The sequence below is a fragment of the Canis lupus genome, chromosome 38, assembly GCF_003254725.2.
Source record: "Canis lupus dingo isolate Sandy chromosome 38, ASM325472v2, whole genome shotgun sequence".
NCBI classification, from domain to species: Eukaryota; Metazoa; Chordata; class Mammalia; order Carnivora; family Canidae; genus Canis; species Canis lupus.
The window spans coordinates 12152930-12174398 of NC_064280.1; the positions used below are offsets into that span (position 1 = coordinate 12152930).

The following is a 21469-nucleotide window of genomic DNA, read 5'->3' on the forward strand; positions in this document are numbered from 1 at the left end:
TGTAGAGTTTTTGTTTCTAGATAACATATAATATTTTGAGAAGATAGTGTGAAATATTCAGACATCTTCTCCAAATTAGTATGAAATGTAAGCAAAAATCTTTTATTCATTTTTTTGTTGGATCCATATAAGACATTTTTCTATGTATTTGGAGTTTTCTACAATAGAGTATTTAATATAAATAAAAATGTGAAACTAAAATAATTCCTAAGTATAAATATAGATGAGTAATCATAATATATTTTGAATTTAAAAACGAAGTTAAAGATAACATCTAAAGTACAATCCTATTTTTTAGAGAGGAGGATTCATCTGTGGACACAGATATAGAACTTCTTTAAGAAGACAGAGAGAACCAAAAAAAAAAAAAAAAGTAGAAGACAGAGAGAGATGATACAGATTTGTAATAACAATAATAAAAGATCTGTAAGATATAAACTTAGAGCATTTGCCGAAGTTATCTATGGGTGGTAGAGTTATAGATGACTTTTACTTTGTAAAGTTTATTTTTTCCCCAGGGTGCATTTATTACTAATGTATTAAAAAATTGAGGGCAAATAAAATGCAACTGCATGGATAGTTACAAGAAAATTATACACAATTTTCATGTAACACTTCACTAAGAAAAGCTAAGAAAATTAAAATGTTCCAGTTTTAAATTATACACAGATCAGTAAGATACTACAGAGAAAATGATTATCTTTTCAAGTACAATGTAGTCTGAGTTTATGAATTACCAGCAAACAGTGTGAATTTTTTACAGATATAAATATGTCCAAACAGTGAGATTAATAAGGATTTTGAGAAATGACAGTCAAATTTCTGTTGTGAAATTTAACTTAAAAGATAAAGAGCTGAGGATCCCTGGGTGGCTCAGCGGTTTAGCGCCTGCCTTTGGCCCAGGGCGGGATACTGGAATCCCAGGATCAAGTCCCATGTCGGGCTCCCGGGATGGAGCCTGCTTATCCCTCTGCCTGGGTCTCTGCCTCTCCTCACTCTCTATGTCTATCATAAATGAATGAATAAATGAATAAATAAATAATAAATAAATAAATAAATAAATAAATATCTAGAGCTAAATGACACACTGATACATTGGCCTTTGATCTTAAGGATGATGCTGTGTCACTCTCATTTAGTGTAAGTTGCAAGAGATAAAAATTCAAGCAATACTTTGTAGTCTTCTTTGATTATAAAATTTCATGAAACTTAAATTTTTGGTCTCATAATTGTGACTTTATACAATTCCTCTTCTATACAGGGGTTCCAGAGAACCATGACAAAATAGAAGTATGAGTAACTGTTGAGTAAATTATGAGAATTATGAGTAAATTTTTGAAATCTCCCGATTTTTTTCTATCTTTTCTATCAAGGACTTCTAAAGTTTTATTTAAAATGCAATAACAGCGACGCCTAGGTGGCTCAGCAGTTTAAGCACCTGCCTTCGGCCCAGGGTGTAATCATGGAGACCCGGGATTGAGTCCCACGTCGGGCTTCCTGCATGGAGCCTGCCTCTCCCTCTGCCTGTGTCTCTGCCTCTCTCTCTCTCTCTGTGTCTCTCATGAATAAATAAAATCTTTAAAAACAAATAAATAAAATAAATGAAGTGCAATAACATTTGTGTGTATTTTATGAAGTTTCTGAACCAGATGGTATTCTACTTAATGTTTTTCCCAATCTCCAGTTGATCGTTTGTCACTATCAATTATATACTTCTTTTATAACAACTGGATTCCTCCTGTTATGTCCCTGAGTGCTCAAATTATAAGAATAGAAAATGGGTATATCAGAGTTGAGGACCTTTATTACTGATTCATTTAACTGCTTTCATTTTGATAGCTTCTTAAGGGCTACTAATCAACTCCATGAAGTTGCAGCCAAACACTTGGACATATTCAGATAGGATAGGCATAGAACAATCAGTGAATCTAGAAGACACTAATGAAAATCTATTTTATTACATTATATTCTAATAGTACACAGTGGTATTTCTGTCTTTTGGATCATTAAATTGGAATAGTGCTCTTTTGTTACCATTACAGACTAGTAAAGGCAATCTGCCAAAAAATAATCCACAAGTTCAAAAGCATTTCTACCAACCCACACTCCTTACTCTCAGTTTTGATCCACTATTATGAATACCTTCAATTTTACAGAGAAAATATGAATTTCATATTTATTCAGTCACTTATCCAACAATCTTTAATTACCATTATGTGTCTTTGAAGGAAGAAAGAAGAAAATGTCTTCTTAGGCAAAGATACATCAAGTATCTCAACCCTGGGAGGGTTGAGGTAGGGGCTGAAGTAAGGGGGATCGAGAATCTTCCTGAAACTTACAATACTGCTCAACAGACTTAATAGACTCGATGCTCTTTGAAAACTCAAGTTCAGAAAAATGACCACAAATCATCAAAAAAAAAAAAAAACTTGTCTTTAACATTCACAGATTAAGAAAACAGAGAAGTGAACAAACTGCTTTTGAATTATTTCAGTAAATGAATTGGTTTCTTTTTTTTTTTTTTTAAGTTTTTATTTATTTATGATAGTCACAGAGAGAGAGAGAGAGAGGCAGAGACACAGGCAGAGGGAGAAGCAGGCTCCATGCACCGGGAGCCTGATGTGGGATTCGATCCCGGGTCTCCAGGATCGCACCCTGGGCCAAAGGCAGGCGCCAAACCGCTGCGCCACCCAGGGATCCCAATGAATTGGTTTCTTAAATGTTCATTTTATTTTTTATCTAAATTCAGTTAACCAACATATAGTATATCATTAATTTCAGATATAGTATTCAGTAATTTACTGGTTGCGTATAATACCCAGTGCTCATCATCACATCATGTGCCCTCCTTAAAATGTTCATTTAAAAAAGTCATATCTGGAGGGGTGCTTGGCTGGCACACTCATAAGAGCATGCAATTCTTGATTTTGGGGTTGTGAGTTCAAGCCCCACGTTGAGTGTAGAGATTACTTTAATACATAAAAACCTTTAAGAAGTTTTTAAATTAAAGATAAAAAGTCACATCTGGAAAATCTGTAAAAATTATTTAATTCCTCAGTAATTTAAATAATGAAATAACACTTAGTAAATAATACAAAAAAATTTAGGGGCTCAAAGGATAACTATGGGTGCTGTCTTATTTTATTAAACACTTATAGGAAAAATAGCATATTATCTACACTTTTTAAATCGCTGCAATTATCATGGACTATTTTAATAGTCCATTTACTTATCTGTTGTTCATATTTGAGTCCAAGCTTCTTCAATCAGAAACTAGATTTTATTGATGTAATCAACCATAGCATAATGCTTGAGACACTGTAACTGCTCAACAAATGCTTATTGAGTAAGGAAATGAACAAATGAATGTATGAATAAACCAATGAATGAGTGATGCAACAAGAGCTCATTTCTACTAATGAATTAATTTCCTTCATTTCTGGTTCTAGCAAAAAGCCAAAGTGAAAGAAAATTATTTTTATTTCCTTTTCTACCATCAACAATAACCAAAAACATCTTTATTTAGGCAATGCTTTACTTGCAATAAGAATATCCCATATGTTATGATGTCGGTCCTAAGTGATTCATATTTATTAGCTGACTAAATCTTTCCAATAACCTATGAAGTGAGCATTGCTATAACCTCTATTTTACAGATGAGAAAACTAAGGAATAGGAAAAAAACAATAATTTCCTAAAGTCACCTACTGGAATGACAGTATAAACTAGTGTAAAAATTTGTAAGGGCCTCAATGCTTGTTAAATTTTATTCATTATAATGTTCCCAGTGCCTAGAAGCCCTCACACTTATTAGGCACTCAATTTATGTATATATATAAAAATATATACCATATATATAAATATATACATAGGTACATATATACTCATATATGTGTATATATATTATATATATATGTGTATATAATATCCTCCTTTATTCTCCTTTAGAATTCTCACTCCTTAGCGCCATGCTGTGCAGGTTCCAGGGATAAAAAACTATTTCAGGGAGAGAGGTGTTGAGTGGATCCATTGTGGCTAACCGTTCATACTTACCTCCTTATCTGCTCAGAGTCTAAACTGGATGACAGAGTTCTGGAAACCCAAGGTTGGAAACACTCCCCGCCTGCCCCCACCACAGCTGGAAAATTCAGAGTATGTAGGCAGCCCCTGCCTGTGTGGGAAGGGGAGGAAGGCAATTCATTCCAGAGTGAGAAATTATAAAATGCTCACTTTTTAGAAATCAGTATGGTACTACTTATTGAGCTAAAAGAGGCAATTTGTCCAACTATTCCCAAATGGAGTAAATGAATTAGAGATCTTCTAAAAGTCAGCAAATTGCTCCTTTCTCATCAGATCAGTATGTTAGAAATTTTAAGAGCCTAAATCTCTAATAATAATAATTGTCCTCTGGCTCTATTCACAGCTTCCTCTTTCCTTTGGATGTAGCAGTTCAATTGTAATTCAAATGATGTAGTTTCAGGATAATTTCTTTTGTCTACTAGATAGAGAAATCATCTTTATAAACATAAAAACTTCAGTGTACTCATATAACTACTTTTTCCAAAAGAGGTTTCCCTATGAAGCTCTCGTGCTCTAATCACAAAAGTATGATTAAACAAACTTGTAATTTCTTAGCAATGATAGACTGGGTGGGGTGTGGGAAGGTGATGAAAGCACAGATGAAACTTCCAACCACATAAAGATCGAGACAGAGAGCGGCTCACTGATTTGCACACAATAGGTGATCAATATGCTTGATGAATGCCTGAATGAATGACCTAATAGACTGTTTATATTTATGACATGTTACAGGACTGCACCTTAATGTTTCTAGTATTTATTTGAATAGTAACATTAAAGGTTTAAAGATAAATGCAATATTTTCTTGCAGATTTTTACCTACAGATTATGTAATCTCAATTAGCAAAGTCCAAACAATTACCATGCCTTGCCAATGAGAAGACAGAGATGTTCATGTATTTATCCTTCAATTCTTTTCTCAGTAATTACCTTTCCCCTGGTTAGAAATTCTCATATAATTAAAGTGCCCACATAAAATATGTACTTAGCTGCTCTGTAGGTGCTGAAATTAGTAGCAAAAATTAAATAACTACTCATGCTGTTGGACAATACTGATCAGACATTTGTGGTCATACAATGATCATGAACACATAATATATGTAGCCTGACAATTCAACCATTAATACACATTGTCTTCATTAAGGAACTTACTTATTTCTGCAATGCCTTGTCTGTACCTCTGAAGGCAAAGCTCAATGGAGGGTTGGAAAATCATCCAATAAAACAAATTCTGGTAACATGGGTAACAAAATCAATATTTGTAAAAATAGAGACTGAAGGCAGAACCATTTGGACAACTGCTTCAGTTCTTTTTTTTTTTTAAGATTTTATTTATTTATTCATGATAGACACAGAGAGAGAGAAGCAAGACATAGGCAGAGGGAGAAGCAGGCTCCATGCAAGAAGGCCAATGTGGGACTCAATCCCATAACTTGGGGATCAGGCCCTGAGCCAAAGGCAGACGCTCAACCACTGAGCCACCCAGGTGTCCCTCCTTCAGTTCTACACATGGTCTACATAAAAATATAACTGATTGGGGGTACCTGGGTGGCTCAGTCCATTAAGTGTCTGATTAGATTTCAGCTCAGGTCACGACCCCAAGGTTGTGAGATCAAGCCCCACGTGGGGCTCCATGCTGAGGGCAGAGTCCTTCCTCTCCCTCCCTCTCAGTCCCTACCCCACTTGTGCTCTCTCTCTCTCTCTCTCTCTCTCGCTCACTCTCTCTAAAATAAAGTCTTTAAAAATATATATAACTGATAGTCTATAAACTTGTAAAGAGGGAACTTCAGACTATGGCTTATCAATGCAGACCATTTAACAAAGTCTAGCTGTTGAATGAGACAGATTGTTTTGAATGACAGGCACTGGAGTTATATTAATCTTGAATATTGGTCATTGTTTAATATTTGATTTCTCCCTTGGCCTGCCTGCTCTTCTTGATTGCCTCTTTCCCTTTAATTGTGAGACTTGTCAGGACACAAAATTAAAAAGACACATATGAGATACTTTTCTCCCAAGAGTAGAGAAGGAGGACTTTATGGTTTCTTCCAGGTTCTAAATGGTGGCCAAGCCAAGCCAATCTCATGATCTAGAGATCATAACCTGAACCAAAACCAAGAGTCAGGATGCTTAACCCAGGCACCCCACCATTATGTCTTTTAGTTCTTAGGGTTTCTCTACACTTAATGAGTGGACACAAAAATTCATCTGAATTACCATTTAGATAGAAAGCCATTTTATATTGGAAATTTTATCTAATGTTAAGCTTGAATATCAGATTAGTGAATTTTAAAAATCCCTTCATTAGTACAGCAACATTTAAATTTTTCTCAAGATTTAAAATGTCAATGATGTTTATATTATCTATTAATTATAAATTGTTGGTCTGAATAATTTGCTTGCACCACAGTCATCTCCATTTATTATAGTAATTAGTGTCTGCCAGGAAATCTTTTCTGACTTTCACAAATGAAAGTCCTTCAATATTTTCAAATACTTGCATCTGTAATCAAGATGTTATGGCTGTACTGTAGCATAATGTTCTACACATAGAAGGCATTTCATAAATATTTGTTGAATGAAGCTAGCAAATGATCAATCTTCACCTTAGAACTATAAAGGTACACAGTAATCATGAATTTTCTAACAATTATTCCATGCCAAAGAGAGTCACCTCCACTCTGTTTTTAGCAGTAGCATGAATACTTAACATAGATGATATGTTCCTGATGGATTAATAAATCATATTATAATGTTTTAGAAATTTATATTAAAATATTTAGGACTGCAAAATTTATAAATAATAAAAAGCAAACAATTGTGTTCTTTTATTCGCCACCTGATTTAAAACACCATAATATACATTCCACTCTGAACTTAGTAATATTCATTCACATGCTTTTCTTCATATTTACCCTTTAAATTTATGTATTACTTACAGTATTGTTTCGTGTGTTTTTAAATTTCACATAATGGTATACGGCATATATTATTCTACAAGCTTTTTGTATTCAATTGTTTGAGAGTTTAGTCATGTTGATGTAATAGTCATTCATTCAGATCCACTGCTATAAATACCCATTTAAATATTTGCAGATTGTTTTCCAAAAGTGGTGATACCTTCCTATCAGTGGTGGATGAGCTGTAATCTACACTCTTGCCAGCAACTGAAACTTTCAAATTTCTTGAATCTTTGCCAACCTCATGAGAATAAAATGTTATCTCATAATTATAATTATTTTACCAATAACCAGTAAAATTTCAGGTGTTTTCATATGTCTGGGTTGCCATACATTTGGGTTGTCATTTCTAGGCTCTTCTGCAAATTACCTGGTTTAATTTTCTTGGTCCATTTTGAGTAGTCTGATTTAAAAGTTCCCTTTGTCATATGTTTTCTGTTGCCAATCTAATCTGCTAATCTGCAGCTTTTCTTTTTCTTTTTTTTTTTTTGAATGATAGCTTTATATGAAGAAGTTTCTAATTATAATGTAGCCACAAGTTATTAGTTTCTTCTTTTATAGTTTTTGCTTCTTGTATTCAGAAGTTGTAAAGATATACTATATTTTTGTTGAGAATTATTTTTAAATTAAGTTTCCTGTTTGTTATTCTGACATATAGAAGACAATTATTTTCATGTTTCCATCCTATATCTAGCCACCTTACTGAACTCCCCTTAATATTTAATAATTTGTGGAATTTTTTACACTCTCTGATTTAATTATCTCCAGATTTTGACAGCTCGGTTCTTCCCTTCTAATTTTTAGGTGTTTATTTCTTTTTCTTATCGTATTGAGCTGGCTAGATCCTCCAATAAAATGCAGAATAATAGACATCCTTGTCTTATTCTTATTTTGAAGAAAAGGCTTCAATGGATTTACCATTAGATGCACTGTTGATACTAGAAAACTATAGATGTTCTTTATCAGATTAAGAGGATCTTCTTCAATTGAGGGTGCTCTAACAATACTTGTTTTTGTGGGTGTTAAATATTTTATCAACAGCTTTTTTCCACGTCTATTGAAATGATCATATTTTTCCTTTCTTGAGTTAATGTGAATTACATTAATAGTGTTAATATTAAATTTTACTTGTATTCCTGGGAGAAACCCAATTTGGTTGCTATATATTATTATTTTTATAAAAAACTAGATTTCACTCATCATTTGAAAATCTTTGCCTTTGTTTACATGGGAGAATAATCTTAAATTTTCTTTTTTGTACTATCCTTGTTTGAGTTTGCATTCTGGCAATTCATTCTAATGACAGAGTTCAAAATAAAGCATTATGCCTTCAGAAAAAATCCTAGAATACTATATATTTAACTTCCTTATTTTACTTCTCTGCCTCCCCCACCACCACTACCAACCCCCAAGAGAATGTAAACTCTTAAAGAAGAGGAATAACTGTGTTTTGCCCAGGATGTAAACCTACTGCTTAGAAAATGAGTACTCAATAAAATTTTGTTGGATTAGTAAAAGGCTCATAATTTTAATTGGAGTTTTTTTCCATCTACTTCTACTTATCTTGACTCATTTGGATAATAGTGAAATGACTGGATGCATTCATTTACTTAGAACTATTAATGCTTACAATGTGTTGTGATTACAAATTCTATATAATTTGTTGAGACCATTGACTAGTATGTGCTCGATGTTCATAAATTTTCCCTGTGATCTTGACAAGAATGTGTATTTTTTCATTGTTGAATATAAGACTCTATTAGATCAAGCTTCAAATTAGTTCAATTCTCAATTATTAAGGATTTTATTTTTTTATTTTTAAAAATATTTTATTTATTTATTCATGAGAAACACAGAGAGAGAGAGAGAGAGAGAGAGAGAGAGGGGCAAAGACACAAGCACAGAGAAAAGCAGGCTCCATGCAGGGAGCCTGACGTGGGACTCGATCCCAGGTCTCCAGGATCACGGCCTGGGCTGAAGGCAGATGCTCAACCGCTGAGCCACCCAGTGTCCCTTATTAAGGATTTTAATTTTTTAACTGCCTGTTTGATTAATTACCAAATAAGATGTATCAAAATATTCTATATTGATGTTGGATTTGTTAATTTCTTCTAGTCATGTCAAATTTTGCTTTATACTTTTGAATCTATGTTATAAGATGCATGTAAGTTTAGAATTATATCATTTACCATTATATAGTAAAGCACCTTATCCCTAATAAAACTTTTTGCTTAAAATCTATTTTACTTAACACTATACAGCTTAAGCAGCTTTTAAATTTTTAAATTTTATGTGTGCTTGTGTTTTAGGCATATGTCTTACCATCTCAACATCAGTGCCACGATGAGCCATATTGGAACCTGAGGCCAAAAGAAAAATATGTACCCTATATATATCTATAAAATATCCTCCTGTATTAGGAACCAAGTGGAGAAAGTTAATAAACCCTCTATAATCAAAAAGTATAGCTATATATAACTCTTCACCTTGACCAATCTGTTTCTAAACCACTGTCAACCTTCCTATGAAGCAGATACAAGATAACCTTCCAGAACTGCTAGGCGGGAACTGTGACTGACTGGAAACAGTTCTCGTTGCTAAGTAACAAAGACTTACAAAACAAACAGCTTTTTTATTTAAAATGTTTATATATGAGCAGCCTATGTGGCTCAGCGGTTTAGCACCATCTTCCGCCCAAGGCATCAGCCCAGGGCGTGATCCTGGAGAGTCCCACATCAGGTTCCCAGCATGGAGCCTCCTTCTCTCTCTGCCTATGTCTATGTCTCTCTCTCTATCTCTCTCTCTCTTTGTGTCTCTCATGAATAAATAAGTAAAATCTTTAAAAATAAAATAAGATTTTTATATATTATTCCTCTGAGATTTTAGTATTATTTTGCTTTTTTTAGTATTATATTTAAGTATTACTTATCTTGATTAATAATGCCTTCTCAAAATTTGTGCCTGAGGTACCCTCTCCCATTAATGCAGTATATGCTCCAACAACCGTGGATATTATATTTTTGTGTTTATGACAGCACTTAGTTCTAACTGACAAGTTTAACACATTTATATTTGTTATGATTATTGACATATTTGGATTTTATATTTTCTATATACTTTACTTTTTTATTTCCCTCTCCTTTTTGCCTTATTTTATAACAAAAAGGATGTTTCCTTTTTATTCTCTATATTTTGGGGAAGTTATAAACTATATTTCATCTCTTTTGCTGTATTATTCTTAAATAAAAAATGTTGCTTATGTTAAAATTTGAAAATATTTCACACTCTTTAAGAATAACACAAGGACTTTTGGGGTTCCTGGGTGGTCCAGTCAGTCAAGCAGCTGGCTCTTGATTTTGGCTCAGGTCATGATGTCAGGGTCCTGGAATGGAGCTCACTTTGAGCCCTAAATTGGGCTGCATGCTCAACAGGGAGTCTGCTGAGGATTCTTTCTCCCCTTCTGCCTCTGTCCTTCCCCACGCTTGTGCTCTGTCTCTCTAAAACAAGGAATAATTCAAGAGCCTTTGATCTCTTTAAATGTAATTATCACTGTCGGTCTTAAATGCTACTTTTTCAATAGACTATAATTTTTAAAGCATTTTCAAACTGACAGAAAAATTGAGAGAGCAATACAGAGTTCCCATATACCTCCTGCACCACAGAATCCCCAACTTTCAACATCTGGCACCAGAGTAGTATACTGTTATAAACTGATAAACCTAAATTGACACATCATTATCACCCACGTGACAGTTTACATTACTGTTTACTATACTTATGTGGGTCTATTTCTATTCCATTTCACTGATCTATTTGTTTTTATTTCTGCCAAGACCACATTGTTATAATTACTGTAGCTTTGTTGATATGTCTGGAGGTCAGGTAGTGGCAGTAGTCTGACTTTGTTCTTGTCTTTCAACATTGTCTTGACTATTCTGTGTCTTGTGCTTCTCACATAAACTTTAGAAATAGCCTATTGATATCCACAAAATAACTTTCTGATATTTTGATTGGGATTACATTGAAGCTATAGATCAAGACAGGAAGAACAGACATCTTGACAATATTGAATCTTCCTGTCTATGAACATGGAATAACTAATATAAGGATTAATAATAATAATATCACCATATGCCAAAGAGGAAATTAAGTTTGAGGCCTTGACTCTCTAAATGTACATCTGATGTAGATTCTATAATATAAAATGTCTGAATGCTAGTTACATTTAAAAAATTAATTCATTAGTATTTACAAGATTAGAGTATAAAATGAAATACATTAGGATAAGATCTTTCTGTGAGCAAACAAAAAACATTACTGGGAAAGCTCGATGTGTAATAAAAATATGACTCTAGTTAGTCATGATGACTCATACTTTTGGACTTTAGTGCTCTAACGGAACACACTTTCTAAAATAACAGGAAATATTCATTTACATAATAAGCATTGTAGAGTGTGATGTTGGCACCATTCAAATTATTGAATGGTAGGAAGGCTTATTATATAAAATGTTTTAAGCTGGCTCTGCTATTTATAATACTAACAAAAATGCATACTGATAGCTTGATTGTAGTTAATTCATAAAAGCCATGATTAATGCTATAAAAGGGTCACAAATCAGAGCCAAAGAATAAGAGAAGAATTCATGGTTACTAATAAATTGCTCTGTGAACGCTTGGCCACCCTTGCAGGTAATGATGTCACAAAATGATGAAAGAATAGCTAAGTAGCCAACAAAGTGCTGGGGCTTGGCGGAGGCACTGATGATTGCATCACTCTTAGCCAAGAGCCCCTGAAAGATGAACATAACTATTAAAAGAAAATGAAAAACCATAAGGATGCTAGTTTCAACTGATAACACATTCCTAAAGCTAGATTCTATCAACATTTGAATTCTTAGAACAGGTAAAGAGAAGAGGAGGAGTAATGAGAATATGGTAACTATGCAACCATATTAGTTGACATAATATACACATCTAAGCTTCCAATTCCTAGGTTCTATTCTGTATCTAAGACTTGAAGCATATTTTTTTAATAGTTATAATGGAAGTCTTGAGCAGGTAAGAGATACATTATTTCAATAAAGCTAATAGCACAAGTGGTTAGGAAATGATCTTTAAAAAAGTGAGGGGAGTAATGGGGTGGGGTAGATTTTAGAAATCTATGTACCAAAAAAAAAAAAAAAAAAAGAAATCTATGTACCAAAATAATGCATGTTGAATAATTCCATGATATGGAGTTTTAGAATAGGCAAAACAATCTATAGTAATAGAAAGCAGATCAATGGTTTCCTAGGATTGAGGGTTGGGGAGGAGGCATTGACTATAGAGGAGCACAAGAGAATATTTGGAGAGAGAAAAACATTCCACATCTTTAATATGGAAGTGATCACACGAATATAGCAAAATATAGCAAATTGCATTTGCTAATATTTTTAAATGGATAAATTTATTTTATGTTTTTATTTTTAACTGAGTATATTTTATTATATGCAAATCATTTCAGGAAAGTTGCTTAAAAAGAAAAAATCACTAGTTTTGCAAAATGTTATTATAGTTGAAATTGAGTAAAGGGTACAAGGAATCTGTATTATTTCTTACAATCATACATGAATTTACAATTATCTCAAAGTAAAAATTCACTTAAATTGTAAAATACATGTACAAGTAACAGTGATTATCTGTTATCCAAAAAGTAATTATTTAAAAAGAGTGTATGTGTTTCTTATCAAATGATTCGCAAAGAGTTAAATGCCATGTAATCCTGAATTCTGCTTTGAAACATTCAATTCTGCTTTAAAGTTAATAGTATATAGTCTTTTGGGGTTTGTTTTGCTCTAGGTTAATCCTAAAATGGAACTAGTAAATTATTCACTGTTTCAGTCATTTCTAGAGAGGTAATGTCACAAATACTCTAAAGTCATTCTCTATTAATGAAATATGCAATTATCATTTATAGTATACACCATACATTAAAGCCTTACAACTGCCTTACAAAGCCTTACACAGTATGTCAGCATTCCTAGGCAGTAGCACTGAGAAGAATCATTGAGCCTCCCCAAGGTAGATGTTTTAAGTATTGCAAAATACAATGAAATATTTAAGACAAAAGTAAGTGTACCTTGAAGTTTATCTCAGGATCAGTGGGGTCTTTGGTAATAGTTTTTCTTGTTTTTTTTTTTTTTTTTTGGTTAGTTTTTAACTTTATGAATCAACAAAAGAAATAGGATTTACCAATAGAGTTACGAATTAGATGAATTAGTCAGTCTGGCTATTCCCTAAATAATTAATCATGTGCTTTAACTACTAGTGTAAGTCTTAATCTATGAAGAGGGCCAGGTATTAACATAAGTGAGTTCACCCAGATATAAGGTTATGGATAGTAGTGAATATGGTAGCAAACCAAAGTGTGATAGTGTTCCAAAGAGGGTCATTGTTACCTTGAGTTAGGCTGTATGAGGAAACATAGGCATCGTGTTGGATTATTTTCTGTAAGAGAGGCCAGAGGTAAAGGAGGAAGAGGAAGAGGGAAAGAAGAAGAAGAATAACAAACTATTTAAACAGTGTTCCCACCTGTGGACCACCAGTTTGTGACATCAACTTTAGAAACAACTGAAGAATGCTTCATATAGAAAATTCCTTGGAATGGCTAATGTATAACAACTTGCTTCTGAATTTACCATTCCACTCCTTTCTCCCAACTTCATTCATTTTCACTTCTGCTAAAAACACTTTCATATAGGACTGCCAATTGCCAAGAACTGGCATATTTTCAAGGCTTACGTTTTCATCTGTTTGCCAAATGGCTGTAATATAATTCACAAAAGCCCTGTTTATTGAGTAATATTATTAATGGTTAGCATAATACTGTGAAATTGAAGACATTCTTTTTGGATTAAGTCCAGATCTTTAAAAAGAACATTGGTTCCAATAGGAAATGGATGGCTTATATGAAAACTTATTATTTTAAAAAGTAGAACAATGTGGAAAGCATTTGAATAAGCATATTTTCACATTATTGTAAGATACCTTTTTCAGATATGTCTCACATGTATTAAAATACTTCGAATGATAACAATAAGAAAATGTCATACTTACGAATGCTTTACAAAATCATTTCTCATTTTCAACACATTATTGAAAATATCATAGGACAGAGAAATCATTCAACTTAACAGTCTATTGACTTTTTCCCTTCAGCTACATTTGCCAAACTTTGCTAAGTGAATGATATTTGTTGCTTTTTTATTTATGGCTAAATTCATAAATTATCAAAATATGTCCAGGAAGAAAATAACAGAAAAGTCAACTTTTTACCTTTGTTTCTAAAAGGCATTTAATGTCTAAATAAGAAGCATTAAAATGTATTCTCAACCTAAATTATAGTTAATTATTTTGCTAGTTCATAATTCAATAGTCACCACCTGAGACCAAGTCTGAAAATCCCAACTTGACTTCTGAAACCAATCATGAGCCTTGATTCATTTAATGGCTCTATTTTTAAGGGGAAGCATGAAATCATTCAAGAATCATAAAATATCAATCACTCATCTGTGAGCAATTAAAGAGAGAGAAAGGGGAAAAATGGGATGGGCTATCAAAAGAAAAAGGGATACAGGGGCGGGGGTAGAGGAAATGAAAGCAAACTAGTCAAAATAAAGCATGAGAAGCTCTGAAAATAATATATGAAAGCATTACCCAGTCCTTAATTTGAATATACTACATAGATTCAGATCGAGGGGCCTTACTAAATCCATCGCAGAGTGTTTTTTTTTTTTAAAGATTTTATTTATTCACAAGAGACACAGAGAGAGAGAGAGAGGCAGAGACATAGCAGAGGGAGGAGAAGTAGGTTCCACACAGGGAGACCGCTGTGGACTCTATCCCAGGACTCCAAGATCACGCCCTGAGCCTTAGGCAGACGCTCAACCACTGAGCCACCCAGGCATCCCCACCCCATAGTGTTTTTTAACTGAGTTCTTGGTGAGTTTGGGAAGGGGAGGTAAGGTTAATAAAAGATACCACTAATTTCCAGGAAAGCGAAGCGTCCATTTTAAAGAATCAAAAGGAGAAGACGCTAGGAAAAATAGAATAAATGCCACTTTAACTTTAAAATCAAGAACAAATCAAACTGGCAAAAACTTAAACACACAATTATGGCTGAATAAAGAGTGAATCAATCAAGTTCATCCAATTAATTTCCTTTCTGGGACAATATGATAAGCCACACAATCAAACATACTAAAATCAATGCTTTTTAAAAAGATTTTTTTTCTCATGATACTCTAATCAAACCAAATTCAAAGCCTCTAGCTGTTAGAAATCAAAAAAAAAGAAAAAGAAAAAGTAAATGATTCCTTCTTTCAAAGCAATTATCAACCAGTGGTGAAGACTAAACATATAAATTAAAAGATCAGCAATATAAAGCAATGATCTGGAGAATAAGTTCAAAGGAACATCTGAATTAGAACATGAAAGTTTTGGCTTGAGCACATAGAAAGAAAGAAAGCTGTAACCAAATCAAAGACTGAGTTGAAACTAAGGGCCAGGACTACATCCTAAATGTGCTAGAAGAAGTCTGCATTGTAGATAATATTCTTGCTACTGAACTATATGCACTCATGTTGTCACTGGAAACAAATTAGATGAGATTAAGAATCTCAGAAGGCAGAAATGGAGTTTGCTAAAACCTTGGCAGATGGTTTTAAAAAAAAACAAGATGTTCCATGATATCCTAAAACAAACGACAGAGAAAAGTGAAGTGACTAATTAAACACACGTACAGGGCAACGTTTAGGAGGAAAGTCAAGTAGGGAATCTATGAGACGGTGCTACACTGTGAGGTTAATAAAAGAAATCACTGATTGCAAGGAAAGAGAAATATGCATTTAAAAGAATCAAAGGAAGAAGACACTAGGAAAAATATAATAAATGTCATTTTAAATTTAAAAGCAAGAAAAAAGTTGGAAAAAATTAAACACACAGTTATGGCTGAGTAAGAATGAATCAATCAAGTTCATGCAATAAATTAGTCCTTACACTGTAAAGAATTTTAAATGTGTTTATGACAAAATACGTCAATAATTTCTTTCATGGCTCCTAATATGTTTGTTTCTACTTGTATTTGCTTTGCTTATAAAGTCCCTAGCTTTAGACTTAGAAATATTATTTTAATTGTTATTTTAATAGATTTACAATTGTTTTTACATTGAAGTCTTGGATTTTCTATACATGCCATGAAGTAGGGCTTTAACTTTTTTTTTTTTCCAAATTGATACTAACTACCTCAAACATCACTCAATGAGGACTCCATACTATTTATTTTTTATTACTGATATGATTGTTCCTGCCGCTGTACTTGCTTTCCTATCAGCTGTTACTGATGTTGATGCTAGATATTTTTACCAATATCTCTCAATTTCTTTTCCATTTACCCCCTTTTCCTAAAATTGTAGCTAAACCTCTACTTCATCTATGAAACTTCCCCTGGCCATCATAGACAAATGAAAGTAACATAATTTGAGTCATTTTACTATAGATTTTAATGTTGGAGAGGATGCGGAGAAAAGGGAACCCTCTTACACTGTTGGTGGGAATGTGAACTGGTGCAGCCACTCTGGAAAACTGTGTGGAGGTTCCTCAAACAGTTAAAAAAAATATACCTGCCCTACGACCCAGCAATTGCACTGTTGGGGATTTACCCCAAAGATACAAATGCAGTGAAACGCCGGGACACCTGCACCCCGATGTTTCTAGCAGCAATGGCCACTATAGCCAAACTGTGGAAGGAGCCTCGGTGTCCAACGAAAGATGAATGGATAAAGAAGATGTGGTTTATGTATACAATGGAATATTACTCAGCTATTAGAAATGACAAATACCCACCATTTGCTTCAACGTGGATGGAACTGGAGGGTATTATGCTGAGTGAAGTAAGTCAGTCGGAGAAGGACAAACATTATATGTTCTCATTCATTTGGGGAATATAAATAATAGTGAAAGGGAATATAAGGGAAGGGAGAAGAAATGTGTGGGAAATATCAGAAAGGGAGACAGAACGTAAAGACTGCTAACTCTGGGAAACGAACTAGGGGTGGTAGAAGGGGAGGAGGGCGGGGGGTGGGAGTGAATGGGTGACGGGCACTGGGTATTATTCTGTATGTTAGTAAATTGAACACCAATTAAAAAAAAAAAAAAAAAAAAAAAAAAAAAAAAAAAGATTTTCAAATTAATTAAAACTAGTGATATCAAGAAATGAATGCAACTTAATCAATGCAAATTCAAAAAGATCTCTGCACCAAAAGACACTTATGCTGCATAGATATCTATATGTAAATATCCATTAGTTGCAGGATTCAGACCCTTATTTTTAATGCCATTCTATCCAGACCCCTTAAGAATTGTTTAGTAAAACATGAAAATGCTGATGAAACAAAGACAGAAAAATAAAACAAAACCCTTTGGTTTAAGGTTTGCTCTTAGTTGTTATTTTTCTGATACAGTTTATTTTTTAAAGTGATATTTTCATCTTTTTGATGGGTTTTTTTCTACCAAAAATTTCCTGAAATAATTGACATTTCAGGCTCATATCAATTCATTTCTATTCATACCCATAGGGTAGACCAAAATTAAATTCAAAGAATTTATAGTCATCATTTCACCAACCCTCTCCATTCCCTTCCCCCCCTTCTTTTTAGATTTTCATGCATCAAACAGAGAACTCACGTGACGTCCCTGGGTGAAGCTTTCCAGAGAGCAGAGGCATCGATAGGGCTGGCTGCTTGTGTCACACTTATCAGCATGACCATAGCACTGACATCTGTAAACAGACCATCAGACAACTCCTAAGTCAACGCAACTGTGAATATATTTAAGGGCCTGTGAATATAACCACTGTGTGGATCCAACAAGGGAGACAAGTATGTTAACACAAAATTCAATCTCTTTTATCACATGAATGTTCATGAAAGTTTTTTATTATTCCTAAAGTATTGGATAAATATCATCCATATCCAAACCACATTGTTCTTAGAAGGTAATTTTCAAGCTTCTCTGGGAAGGGAATTTGTTTTCACCTATATCAGCTATGTGGCAAATTTGCCAGGGAAGGCATTTACTAAAGCTGTTATACACAATTAAACAATAAAGTTTAGAATAAACTGCAGAATGAAATTAATATATTTCAATTATTTGTTTTTTTTCTACAAAATTAGATGATGAATATTTAACAGTATTACTATTTACATCATGCCATTACTAAACAAATAGCACTTATAGTTTGGTATTCTGGTTTTTAAAGATGTACTTTATTTACAGTGCATATCACTCTTCTAGCACAACTTGATTCTAAATATAACCTATGTATGTACCATTTCCATACCAGAGAGTATGTTGCTCTCCAGGTATCCATATTTTGAAATACTGTGAGCCATGTTCTCAATTATGGTCAGATATTTATAATTATTTAGGCAATATTCGATTTTTCTTCCTAGAAAACAAATATCTCCCATAAAATTGTGAATTGTGAACTTGGGGAGACCAAGCCCTATACTTACAAACTAGCTGATAATATAGTTGTAACTTGAAATCTAGCTCCTTCTCTCTGATTTCAAGAATATGTGAAAATAATATTCCAGAAAAAAAAGCAAAATACTTGGTAAGTTATTTCTAAGCCAGATTCAGGGTATTATGCCTTCTAGACCCAACAGCTTTTGAAAATTGTTTCCATAACCACGTGGTCTTACATACAGAAAAGAATAGCATACCAATCTTTTCAAAAATTTGTAGAGTAGGAAACTATTTCAAAATGTCAAGTTTGGAATCTGGCTTGCTCTAAATCTTAACGTATTTTTAAATAAGTATGACAAAAATCTTGTTGGAAACAAACTCATAGTGAAAAGCATCCTTCAATCAAACCTTGGTAATGAACATTACCTCCCCGTGATGGTGATTTCGTCAACTGCATAGTAACTGTGCCTGAGGCTAACAGGAGTCTCAGTTGTATAGTACTGTCCATGAAAATGAATTCTTATTTGTGTGGCTTTTACAAACTCTTGAAGAGATGGGGTATTATAAAAGTCGTTGTAGCCAGGACGATGATTTGGTCCAGGTGTTAGGATGCTAAATGTGACATTACCATGGGAATATGGAGTAAAACTGTTGATGAAAGAAATGTGAAGTTATGAAAAGCTATTCATATTTTTAAAAAAGAAGAATCACAACTTTGAAACATTACACAATATCAATAATGGCTTAAATTCCTCATTCTGGGAAAACAGATATATAGCATATATTTCATGGGCAAACAATATAGTTTCATCACAGAAAAACATAGTAAAACATTTCCTTAAGGACATAATAAAATTCTATTATATATATTAACTTGCTAAAGCAAACTGAAAATCAGATTATAAAGCCCAAATGAGAATATAAACAAGAGATACTCTTAAGTCTCTTATGAGAACTTTAAACATAGTATAAAACTCAAGTTGGGTGGGGGGGGAAGAGTCTCAGAAGAACCTGCTTCAAGAAGGCTAGTGGTGAAGGGAAACCTCTACCAGTCGTATGACTTAGTCCACCTATTGCTTATTATTAATCCATTAGTCTATTAAAATTAACTCTTTCAAAGATAATTATTTGTTAAATATTCATACGTGGGAAGCTGAAGACAGTTGACAGAATCGGGATTTTCCAATTCTCCATTATTTTCCATTCCAAAAGCTCTGCAATTTCTAGCAAAATATTGCCAGTCCTCCCAATCTAGTCTCTCCTCCTTCTTCCGTTGAATCTTTATTGCTGTTGGTTGTGGACTAAGGAACTGAATGATAATATAAAACACCTGAAAATGGATAAGTTAATCATTGTCTTTAAAGTTTTAAGTTTGACTCATCATTCTAAATCAAATCCGTGAATTGTTCATTTCAAATATAATAGCTTACTTCCTCATAATGATAATCATCAAATATTTATTAGACATCCAGAAATGTCATAGCCCTATGGGAAAAGCAACACATTCTACAATTGCATATCCATTCCTTCTCAAGGATTTTATAAATTAAGTGCAAATTAATAATATGTTTGATATAAAGACATGGAAAAAGAACCTTACTCCCATAATTGTTATATATGCTCTTCTTAAGTAGTTAGAATAAGCACCTCAGTTTTTAGTAATTTGGACTACTTAATAATAAAAAGATTTTATTTCAATATCTCATATGATTTCATATATCTTTAAAAATAGGCCCTGCATCTTTTATTTTATATATTTTTAATTCATGCATTACTAGACACTACTAGTGTGAAGTAACGTTCAGTCACCTAATTCACCTTGTAGTAGATTGAATTGCATCCCCAAATAGACACATTCAAGTACTCACTCCTAGTACCTGTGAATGTGACCTTTGGAAAAAGGGTATTTGCAGATGTAATTAAGTTAAAGATCTGAAGATGAAATCATCCTGGATGAAGGCTGGGTCTTACAACAGAACGAAGAGAAAGAAGTGACACACAGAGAGAAGCAAGGAGGAAGGCCCCTGCAAACAGAGGCAGAGATGGGAGTTATGGGGCCATAAGCCAAGGAACACCAGGAGCTCCCAGAACCTGGAAAAAGCAAGGAAGGATTCTACAGACACTGGAGGCTCGGGAGGGAGAACCACCCAGCCAATACTTTGATTTGTATTTCAATCTTCAGAACTGTGAGCGAATACATTTCTATTATTTTAAGGCACGAAATTAGCAGTGATTGGTTATGGCAGTTAGAGGAAACTAATACACTCTATTATTTCAAATTACCTGATATTGTCCATTTTCCAAATCTATTGAAATAGTCACTCCTTGATGAAGCTGGCTAATGTTTGTAAACACATGTGAAACCCATGAAGTACCAATATCATTATCATTGACAAAAGAAAGAGGATGGGCTTCAGGATTCAGCCGTAACACCCTATCAGTGGTTGTGTCTTCTGCATCATTAGGAATGCAGTACCGCTGTACCGAAGGATGGACCCTAGGGTGGCTTCCAGGGCAGCGGCAATGTGACTGAATATGCAGTCTGAGCAGATCTCCAGAGAAAACTTCCTGAATCTCCCTGTGGGTGTAAGAAGCAGACTGTAAGGACAAATAGCTCAGCAGTAATAGAACTTCCAAGGGTTGTTACAAATGCATATCACAATCTTCATGTTTGGATCACTATCCATCTAACTTTAATTATTTTATAAACAGAACATAAAGTCAAACGCATTCCTGGCCAAATAAACAGACATATAAAATGGATATTAGAAAGAGTTAATTCTTAAGAGTTACTTTTTACATTGAGAAGCATGTGTAAGCCCTCGTCTGATTACTGAGACACTTATTTAAATATCATAATAGTCTACTGTATCTATTTGTGATGAAAAAGAAAAGTAACATTCATTTAGGTTGTTAAACTGA

At 33.7% G+C, this 21469-nt stretch overlaps 1 protein-coding gene across 1 annotated transcript in view; it reads right to left on the reverse strand.

The window, feature by feature from the left end:
• USH2A (usherin) overlaps positions 1 to 21469 on the reverse strand; it is a 686658-nt gene that overhangs the window by 597157 nt on the left and 68032 nt on the right. The window contains 4 exon segments of the mRNA XM_025420646.3: positions 17765 to 17858; positions 18974 to 19195; positions 19693 to 19877; positions 20831 to 21125. Of these exon segments, the coding sequence (XP_025276431.3) occupies positions 17765 to 17858; positions 18974 to 19195; positions 19693 to 19877; positions 20831 to 21125 (796 nt within the window).